Here is a 10,840-nt window from a genome sequence, read left to right as displayed (position 1 = left end):
GCTCTCGAAGCCAAAGGTTGTTTGCCGTGGATTGCAAACATCATAAAATCACCCTAAAGAAACAAAAATTAATGCCCTCAAAATTCAGCCGCTCCTAGTTAATAAGGCATCCCAATACAAAATCGATGTAAGTTTGGTTACAGTAGCTTTTAATTATAGGACATGTCTCCCATTCAAATTGAGAGCCCCACCAAATTCCCTTTCCCTTTTACGAGGTGCTATATAACACCGAAGATATAAAGTTTGAATTTGAGTAGGTCCTTAAAAGGCTCTGACCACCAGGTTTATGTTGACATGCAAATTTTGATAGTTTTTTTTTTTTTTTTTGAAAAACTTTTGATAGTTGTTGTTTATTAAGACTGAGAAAAAACGCAGAATCGTTATCCATGAAGGAGCTCTGATTGAACTTCAACAAAGGGGTCCCATAGCTAAATCACAATCTTAATGGGGCGAAATTACCATTGTTATAGTCAATTCCGTGAAATTACATCTATTAATGGTAAAGTCGGATTCTATTCAAATTTTCAAATATCTCTCAAAAGAACACATAGTTTGGTTTCCAACCCAAAAACCCCTTTAAGCATTCATCTATGGTAGTTGTTAGGCATTCGAATTTAAGTGACGTGGATGGAAGGAAGACAAAAAAATGCCATGTTACTCCATAAATTATTTTATAAAAATGAGAAAACATTGGTTAGTTGTGATTTTTCACACTAACTCCACTCATTAATCACCACGTGCCCAAATGGTTCTTATTCATTAAAGTTTTCAAAATTGCCTCTCTTCTCTCTCTTTGCTATCTCTTCCTTCGTTTAGAAAATAATAGGTGGGGCGGCCATAACACATCAACATGCACCCTGGCCAATCAGGAAGCTCCACGTGGCTCCACATCAACGAGTTGTCCCCACTGCTCTTTGCACATAGAAAATATTAATTTCCTCTTTCTTATTTAGAAATTTCCCTTGATAATAGGCCAGCACATATTAATGGCTGCACTAGACCTGCACTAGACCTGCTGGGGGAGTTATTTCACTTTCTCTCTCCTCCTTTCTCTCCTTATGAAGGAGGAAGACGACGCTCTCTCCCTTCCTCTCATGAATTCAAAATTTCAGTTCCCTTGTCTTCACTCCTTCCGATGCTTGCTCCCTCTCTGCTCTCGCTCTCGGTCGGTGCTCATTGGGCGTCACTTCTTCGCTCTTTGCTCCGGCGCTTGTGTTCGTTGGGTAATGCTTTTTCATGCTCTGCTCTAGCGCTTGCTCGGCTTGTTTGCTCTCTGCTCTGATGCTCCCTCAGGACTCGTTGGGTCTCTGCTGCTCGCTCGGAGTTGGAGCACACCTTGGTCAGCTCAAGGTCTTAGATGTCATAGGCAAGGAAATTGGCCATGGCGGCAATATTTGCTTTTTTCCGTCCCGGGCTGGCCGCAAAGTAGGTGGCCCCGCTTCCAGGCCCGCCCGTCTGCTGATAGAAGTCCTTCCCGGCCGTGAAGTCACGGAGGTTTCCATGATGTCCCTCTTCCTCTATGGGCCCATGGCCAATGTGTCAAAGGTGCTCCGGGGGGGAGGTTTGGTGTTGAACGGCACCGATTTCCACCCGCCGCACGAATTAGTGTTAAGGAGGCGTTCTTGGTTCCTACGGCGAATGTCATTGGCCTTGTCCATGATGTAGTCCATGTAGGAGTCGAGGATGAGCTCATTGTCGCACTTCCTGATCCGGAGCGTGAAGCCACGCTTCTGGTCCAGGAGGGGCCCCCAAAAGGAAGGCTGGGACCGCCACTGCCTCACCACATGCTCCCACTAGCCGGCAACGCCGTCAAAGATGTCGATGATGCAGTCATTGTTTGAGTGGCTGCAGGTGGTGAGCTAGAGTTGTGAGCGCGACCGAGGGAGAGGCGGCTACAGGAGGCGGAGACGAAGGAGCTAAATAGAGTTGGACGGTGTTGACGCAGTTGTTCTCGTTCATTTCAAAGTTGTAGTAGAAGAGTCAAAGCCGAAGGCCCGTTTTAGGAATCTGAGGGTGGTGAAGCAAAGCTTCGGCGGGAGTGCCGCCCAGAGGAGGGTCTGGCAGAAGGCCAGGGTGCCCAGCAGTTTGGTTCTCCAAATTCTTCGTTAGATATTGAGAATTTATTTTTTAGTCATAGCCATCCATTTTCGTTGTCAATTTCATCGATAATAGTTTGTGTTTTGCAGGTTTCAAGCCTGCCATTGAGTAACCTATAGTAATCTTAATATTTTACCGGCTGAGTTAATTGGGGGGCTAATACTGTCTTGACACCTTTCAATCCAAGCAAGACTAGTGCCTTTTTTTTTTTTTTTTTTTCTTGGGAAAATGTAAGCTGTCACGACGGTGCAATACGGCACCATGTATTGTGTTAAGGACACCAGATGACTTGCTTGTCCAATCTAGTAAAATATCAACAAGGATACCTTCGGTGAAAAAGATATTGGGTACTTGGGGCCCGACATCTTGACTTTTCTCATGCTTCTCTCTCTCTCAATGGAAATGAAAAAAATAAATGAATGTAAGAATAGATGCCTCACCTCCCCCTCTGAAGTGAAGTGAAGAAAGATGACGAGCCATTTGCCGATTCTCTCGTCGAGCTTTATACTTGCAAGAACATCCACTGTGAACCTCTCTTCATCGCTGTTACACACATGTCCGAGTCAAGAGCCGGCTCGTCCCCACCGTCGGCACCCACTAAAACCTCGCTGAAGCCCTCGCTCTCAGTCACTCTCTTATCACTATCAATCCTGGCTCCAATTGTAGCGATCACATTCCTGTATCAACACTCTCCTATTCTCTGCACTGCACTGCTTTGCTCACGAGGAGAGGGCAGCCATCGAGGTTGAAGTTAGAGGGAGAACAGCAAATGATGATTATGGGGTTGTGGGTAGGAGGGACGGTAGGTGAGAACCTATGCTCAAGAGCTTGAGTTGCGAGAAGGCGAGGTGCTCTGATGGAGAGAGAGAGAGAGAGAGAGAGCCCTTGGGGATGCGACAGCCTTGCTCAATGATTCCATATTTGCTCAATATCTCGTATTTGGTCTCTTCTGGTTGTCAGTGGCATTTAGTATTGGTCAAAATGACACCGTTATTCCCAAAAAATAATGGTACCGTCACCTCAGCAGCACCTTTTTTTTTTTTTTTTTTTGTTATCTTATGCTAAATTTAGTTCATCAATGATGAAATTAAGTTTTGTCTGCACCATTACTGCCATCTAATGGAATCTCTTGATTTTAAGGAGTATAAAATACAGACGAGAATTTCGCTTGAATTGTTTTTGGCAAGAAATGAATTGTCAATCAAAAAATCAGATTTTTTTTTTTTTTTTTTTTTTTTGGCTTTGATAAACAAATTAAACTTTTAATTGCAACTATTAATTATTATTAGGAGTTGGTAACAAGGAGCGAAAGATGCGAAACCAAAACATGGAGCTCTAAAAGCAAAGGCAAAGCCAATTGGAACAAGCAAAACAAAGATGCGATTCTTCTGCAGTTTCAATCCTGACCAAAAAAACATTTCTAAAGCAATCAAACAACACTTGAAAGTCCCAGAAAATAAAGTAAGACACTCTCCGAATCAACCTCAGCCCACAATATATGCCTTGTTAAAATTGCAAAACCCATCTTGCAGTTCATGACAATTGAATGTTCTTTGAGTTCTCATAAAAAATTTCTAAAATTTGAATTTCCGATGAGAAGAAATTCAAAGAGCGAGCAAGCGCCAGAGTAAAGAGCAAGCGAGCTGAGCAAGCACCAAAGCAAAGAGTGAAAAAGAGAGACCCGCCAAGCGCTGGGGGAGCTCCAAAGCAGAACGAGCTGAGCAAACGCTGAAGTAGAAAGCGAAGAAGTGATGCCCAATGAGCACTGAGCGAGAGTCAGAGTAGAGAAGGAGTGAGCATCGGAGATAATGAAGACGAGGGTACTGAAATTTTGAATTCATGAGAGGATGGGAGGGAAAAAAACGCCATTCTTCTTCCTTCAAAAGGAGAAAAAGGAGGAGAGAGAAAGTGAAACAAGTGTTTGTTTGGTAACATTCCTGTTCTGGGAAATAATTTATTTTCAGAAATAATCTTTTTTTTTTTTAATTTTTATTCCCTGGAACAATTTCTGAATAAGCGTTGGCGATTAGTGTAAGCAAAAGTCGAGCCCGGAGGATCCTGGGTTACCAAAAAAAAAAATTTCTGAATAAAAGAACACGCTTGATAACTATACAAAATTTTTATTCTCAAAATTGAAAAAGAACAAGACTGTGTTTGTTACACCTCGATGGCAACTGGCGAGAGGTGGCAATCGTCAGCTAAGGGTCGGCCAGCGGTAGAGTAAGAAACAAGGGAGAAGAAAAGAAAAGAAAAAAGAAGAAGAAAAAAATGACTTATTTTCTAGAATTTGTTTTAAGGAATAATAAGTTAATTTTTTCTATTTTTTATTTTTGTTCTAAATCTAATTTCTGGACATAACGTTATCAAACGGATTTCTATTTTTTCTATTCCGGGGAGCAAAAGAACATAAAAACAAACAAATAGAAGTGTTGCTAAACGGAGCCTGACTCTCCACAACAGGTCTAGTGTAGCCATTAATGTAAGGAGGAAGTTAGTATTTTCTATGTGCAAAGAGTGCTGGGGACCACTAGCTGACGTGGAGCCTCCTGATTGGTTGGGGCATACATGTTGTGGCCAACTCACCTAATATTTTCTCCTTCTAATAGTGTTGAAGTAGGCTTCCTTACGTTCGGTGTGAAAAAGAACCAGCAACCGCTTGGATCGCTCAAAGCCGGACCGAATTGGAGTAAAACCTATAATTCCCAAGGGAACCAGTCCAATTCTCAGCTCCAATTTATTAGAATAAGTGGGTACCGGTCCGGTTCTCGATTATAAGTGTGGGCCCACTCACCCACTCACTCAATTTATTAGGGTGTGTTTGTTCACGGAAAACTTAATGATAAAGGAAAATGCTTTCCTCGGAAAGCATTTTCCAAGAATACGGTTTGTTTTCCTTTGTTTGGTGATGTATAATTGAAAATGTTTTATGCCGTTTGTATCCCATTAAAAAATAATCACACTTCATCACAGGAAAAAAAATGAAGAAGCAAAAACTCACTGGCCGTCCTTGTGGCCGGTGATGGGTGAAGAAGAAGCAAAAAGAAAAAGGAAGAAAATAAAAGAAAAAGAAGCAAATTCGAATTTTTTATTTTTATTTTAAAAATGTTTTCCAAATTTTATTTTTTAAAAATAAAAAAATTCAAATTCAATTTTTTTAAATATATTTTTATAAGAATAATTGTTTGTAAACCAAGCATCAAATCTAAGTTTTGGTAGATTCGGAGAACGTTTTCCGGTCCTTTCAAAGGGAAATCATTTTCCTGAATTTAAGTTTTGCTAGGAAAACATTTTCCGTTGATTATGAAAATATTTTCCATTGACTCATTTTCCTAAGCAATCCAAACGCCAGAAAATGAGGAAAATATTTTTCTCAAAAATGTATTCCACAAAACAAACGCACCCTAAAGTTCATTACCCATTAACTGAGTGTTTGTCTTGTCTCACTCTCATCTTGTACGAGTTGTTTCTCTCTCTCTCTCTCTCTCTCTCTCATAGCCTTGACTCTCAACTCAATGCCCATCGACTTACAGCGTCAACTCTCAATTTGAGTCCAATCTTTTTACAAATCTTGCAATTAAGAATAGGAAAACTCTTTTTTGTTTTTTTTTCTTTACTTTGATTTGTCAAAAAATGTTGCAGTGAGTGAATGAAGTTTGATGTGATCAGTTCAATGGACCCACCTCAGTTTGGTTCTTGGGTGGATCCATAGAACCAATGAGCGTTCCCGGTTCCAATTTTCTGGAACCAGTCCTTAATGGTTTGTTCTTGATTTCAAGGTGGGAACCGCCCACCCAGACCATTCTCAACCTCCTTTTTGATACACACTCTCTCTCCCTTTGCCTCTTTGCTTCCTCATCTCTTTTTCTTCGCTTCCTCAACTGCTAAGCAAATAATCTCTATCCAACAATGGCTATTACGCCTCTTTTCTTTGCACTTAACCTCTCTTCTTCAACCCTCACTTCGGCCATCACCGAATCCCTCGCTCTTCTCGTTCTCTCCCAAGAGCCCTCCTCTCTTGCAGCCCACTCACCATGGCCTTAGCTTCCATGCCTCCGCTTCCAAAACCGCAAGCCCCACAACCTCTGACTCACCCAGGATTGTCCGGAAAGTTTTTTTCTTCCTACACCGGTTTGATCCAGCCAAGGGTCACACACAGATTAAGGAAGTGGAGTTCATGAAGAGCAGTGGGAGGGCCAAGAACTGTCCCAAAATGTGAGGCCCTATTTTGTGATCATTAGTTCGTCTAATTTGGGCAAGTCTTCCCATATCAATGCTCTGGTTCGGAAGAAGGAAGTTACAGTTACATCCAATAAACCAGGTCCTTTTTCTTTCTTATGGTTTTACTTTGGTCGCTAGAGATGAGCTGATTGATGTATTTTGCAAGCAAGACTCGGCTTATAAATCACTTGGTGGTGAACAGGAGTTGGTATATTTTGGAACCATTGTGTTATGAAGGAGCTTTTGGCTTGCTTAAATATCTCATGCTGTGTGACAACTCATAAATGCAGAAAAAGAAAAATCGCAAAATGTGAGGTAATATGTAAGTTTTGTTTCTTGGAATGCTATAACTAATTGAGTGAGGTAAATCGATTCAAAGTTGTTAGAGTGGAAAACTGGATAATCGTTGGATCACTACTTGTTAACAAGCTTGCAAAACTTGATTAATTGCACTTAAATGGTTTAAGCATTTTTTACCAATCACTTTGGATATGCCAAGGTAGTAATTCTTCCGGCTAAGATGTAGAGATTGGATATGTCATAATATCCATATCCCAAACATTTTGATGATTTATCAATTTAGTCATACACCTTTAGAAAAATTCCAAAAAATGGCTCAAAATGCTCTCAATTTCTTAAATAATGGCATAAAGTAAATCCTATCTCAAATAAGAACTAGAAATACTCTCATTTTCTCAAATAAGGGCTTTAAGTGTCCATGTTAATCTAAATGAATGACCTAACCTCATAGGCCGATCAAGGGCATTCCCATCCTTTTGCTTTCTTTATTTTCTTTCTTTTTTCTTTTTTCTTTTCTCTTTTTTGGCATTAAAAAAGACAAACTAAGAAAATAAAAAATAAAGACAAAAAAAAAAAACTTAGGAGGAGGTCCAGTCGCTTGTGGCTACCACGTTGTCATCAGTGGGGTGTTGGCCATGGCTAGCGAGATCGCCAGCGACTGGGTAAGGTGGACAACTCTTGCCTAGACTTGAGGAAGGGTGGCAACCCTCTCCCGAATTTGGCTAGGCCCAAGCTCTCATGCTTGGTCAGCGACCCCATCAACCATGTCCGATGCCCTACTGGTGATAGGGCAGCAGCTACAAGTGAGGGAGGGCTAGTTGCCAACCCTCCGCCAAAGTTTTTTTTTTAAAGTTATAGCCTTTTTTTAGTTTGTCTTTTTATGAGCAAAAAGAGAAAAGTACTTACCAACAAAAAAAAGAAGAAGAGAAAAGTAAAAAACAAAAAAAGGAAAGGAAAGAAAATTAGAAAAAGAAAAAGGATGTAAATGCCCTTGACCGACTGAAAAAGTCAAGTCTTTCTTTGATATTGACATGACTACTTCAGACCATTATTTGAAACAATGTTCATTTTAGGTCTTTACTTAATAAAATGAGGGCACTTTATGTCTTTATTTGAGGTGAGGTTCACTTCAAACCCTTATTTGAAAAATCAATGATATTTAGGGCCTTTATTTGGAATTCTTTTAAAACCTTTTGACAATATTTCAACTAAGCTGTAGAGATTAGATATATAACATTCACATCATAATATCCATGTCCTATTCCTGTCATAATATTCATGTCCCAAACCTTTTGACAGTTTGAAATTGTAGACATTCCGGCTAAATATCCAAATAATAGTTTTAGAATTAAATTGACAAATCTTCAAAATACTTAACTAAACTGACACAATTGAAAGGCTTATAATTAAATTCGTACAATTGAAAAATTTATGATTGAATTGATCAACGTACAATAAATTTAGGATTTTTTGGACAATTAAACCGAAAAAAAAAAAAATTAAAGACAAAAGATGTAATGAGTCAAGACACTTTTCAGGAAACTTTCTAGAAGATATGATGTCCTCCATAAGAATGCAATAACGTACTTCTTTTTTTATCTGTACAATGATGCACTCCAAAGTGATATTTGTTTATGAATTCAAACGCAAAGAACGATATAGAAAGATAGTATAATCGTTAGAGAAGAAGAAAATACTCGGTCCAATCTAATTCATCGACATTCATTCCAACCTTCCGAAATAGCCTCGCACTGTTCTGGACGTTGGAGAATCTTTGGGACACCGTTTCAATGAAACTCGATGGTAGAAATAAAAACTTTCCGCACAGCCACCGTTTAAAATTCCATTGAACCAGCGTTGGTCGAAGTCAAACGATTTTTTATTTTCTCCTATAAAGTCCTTTTCTTTTCAATTTTTCTCCAATACAAAAAGCTAAATATTCAACATAAAATAAAATTCGATCATCACGAATATTGTTTGTCGTTTGTGATTACATAATCAGCCACCACACGAAGCACGGAATGGCATGTGCTTCTCTGCCGAAGCCCAACAATAGACTTTATGTAAAACAGTTTCGACAACTTAGAGCTCACAGAGCCACCCAAAAAAACAAAGAAAGACTCATAAGATCAAAGGGTCTCTCCACAAGCAAGACCGTTGGTCAATAATGCATGCCTAATCGAGGGGCACGGGTTCGTATATAGCCGACGCAAGAGAATCCTTGAAATCATTACTGGGTTGGCCGAATCCGTCTCCACATCCGTAAAAAGTATGACAAATTCGTGCCATGTTTAAACAGGCACCAAGAAAAGGCCTTAATCCGGGAATTCGGTAGTCTTCAAACACGGCTCTATTCATCCACTTCCAGGCCTCACGCACCATATGCATGATGTGTTCACGTGCAGCCTCTTCCGATGCACCGGTTTCATTCATGTAGCATTCCAACGCCTTCAAGTTGTCTCCTCGTACCAATTCATGCTAAGCATGGACAATCATTGTTGGGTTATAACCATAAGTCCAAATACTCTTCTCACTTTCGTATCGAAGAAATAAGAAAGAAGATGTACTCTTTTTTTCTTATGAGCCACTATTTGCAAGGAGAAGAACAATATAAAAGTAAGTTACCGATGATGTACTGAAATCATTGATGAGTCGAGTCATCTTGCATGAACAACACATGATGCTCGGGATTTTAGACACGTAATCAAGTCCCTCTTCTGTCAATTTATCCGTGGTTAGGAAGTAACTGGGCAACAACAAAACCAGCCCTCCGGATGAATTCGTTGCAACGTCAATGTATTCCTTCAGGGTCGGTTTAATGCCCTTGCTGCGCCAATGGACCTCCTTCAGGTACGCCTTGCATTGATCGGCCCACTATAGGATTGAAATTTGGAAAAGTGTGTCAATGACCAAGTCAAGGGACGTACTTTTCTTATACTTTTTCGAACTCTCAAACATTCAAAGAGAAGTCATAACGAAAGTTAGAAGTAGAAAAATGAATCAACTGACATGGACTAGAAATTATCAGGTGAAAGATTTAGCAAGTCAAAATTACCACTTTCCGCAGGTAAGGGATGGGGTTGACTCCTCGCTCTCTCATCGTCCAATACCCAATTTCGTTGGTCGTGTTGTACATGGCCATGAAACTATCCCTTATTATTGGAGGAAGCCTATCGATGTCTGTGATGTCCCACCTTGATAAGTTATCACAATTTCAGCAATTCTACGAAATTTACCGCCATTCAATACACTTCTTAGTAACAATAACGAAGATTAATGCCAACCATAACTTTATTAGGCCAAACCAACAACATAAACCATGATATGTCCAAAACGCATTGAAGAATTTATTTCATAATATAAACATTTTAGTATTTTTTTTTCCATCTCATTCATAGGCTAAATAATTGTCTTTTTTCTTGGTAGTCATAGTTACAAGGGAAAATGATGACGGTGGTGATACTAGGCAAACCTGACAATGAAATCTGTTAAGAGCTCAAGTTCTTCTGGCGTCCCATATATATCATAAACATCATCAATAAGTACCACCATACTAGCAATCTTCCCATTCATTTCTCTGAAAGCTGTATGTTGAGGTTTGAAAACCATACTATTGCTCCAAAAATAGCTTTCCACCATCCTATCCCTACAAAAGGTCATCTTGTTCGCCCCAAGTTCAACCCACCACCTGAAAAAATTGTCATCTGATGATTAAGTCGATCAAAATGCGCTCCCACACTGCCAGACTGATTGTGTACCTTGCTAGATTGCTGACTTCCTTCCTATAGACTGACTGCACTAAATTGAAGTCTAATTTAGCCAATCGTAGCAAAGAGGGGATCATGTCTTGCTGTTTCTTGTACATGTCAATGAACCACCGAGCCATTTTTTGACTCATATTAGTACAACCAGGTTGTACATGGCTAGCCAGAGGAAGGAGGGAGAAAGAAGAAGGAGAAAAAGGAAAAAAAGAAAAGGAAAAAAAAAGAATAATAAATTCAAAAAATATAATATAATTTAAAAAATTGTTCACGTCAATGTTAACTGGACGATTGGTGTCTACTAGCCAAAATTGGCTGAATAGACTGAATTAGCACAATTACAGAAGGCTTATGACTAAATCAGCTAAAAAAAATGTTTAGAATTGAATTGGAAAATTTACAATAGGTTTAGTCAGTTTTGATAATTTTCCCTTCTCTAGTGCTTTGTCTAGACTTTGGTTTCT

The 10,840-nt window shown here is 39.5% G+C and overlaps 1 protein-coding gene across 1 annotated transcript; it reads right to left on the bottom strand.

Moving 5' to 3' along the window:
* Positions 1 to 8,790: 8,790 nt before the first annotated feature.
* LOC104454860 ((+)-alpha-terpineol synthase-like) lies at positions 8,791 to 10,501 on the bottom strand. The gene is made up of 5 exons (XM_010069742.3): positions 10,374 to 10,501; positions 10,088 to 10,303; positions 9,671 to 9,809; positions 9,241 to 9,489; positions 8,791 to 9,093 (listed from the first exon to the last, which is right to left on the bottom strand). The coding sequence occupies exons 1-5, from the start codon at positions 10,499 to 10,501 to the stop codon at positions 8,791 to 8,793; spliced, it is 1,035 nt and encodes a 344-aa protein (XP_010068044.3).
* Between the last annotated feature and the right edge of the window lie 339 nt (positions 10,502 to 10,840).

The sequence above is a fragment of the Eucalyptus grandis genome, chromosome 7, assembly GCF_016545825.1.
Source record: "Eucalyptus grandis isolate ANBG69807.140 chromosome 7, ASM1654582v1, whole genome shotgun sequence".
NCBI lineage: Eukaryota > Viridiplantae > Streptophyta > Magnoliopsida > Myrtales > Myrtaceae > Eucalyptus > Eucalyptus grandis.
The sequence above is the reverse complement of the archived record's forward strand: the minus strand, read 5'-3'. Positions and strand labels throughout refer to the sequence as shown.

What these genes read in the sequence shown, in the direction of transcription:
- LOC104454860 (XM_010069742.3), bottom strand. Translation starts at nt 10,501, where the DNA reads ATGGCTCGGTGGTTCATTGACATGTACAAGAAACAGCAAGACATGATC. An exon ending in TTAACAGATTTCATTGTCAG is followed by an intron (nt 9,810 to 10,087) that starts GTTTGCCTAGTA and finishes TAACTTATCAAG; the next exon opens with GTGGGACATCACAGACATCG. An exon ending in ATGATTTCAGTACATCATCG is followed by an intron (nt 9,094 to 9,240) that starts GTAACTTACTTT and finishes GTCCATGCTTAG; the next exon opens with CATGAATTGGTACGAGGAGA.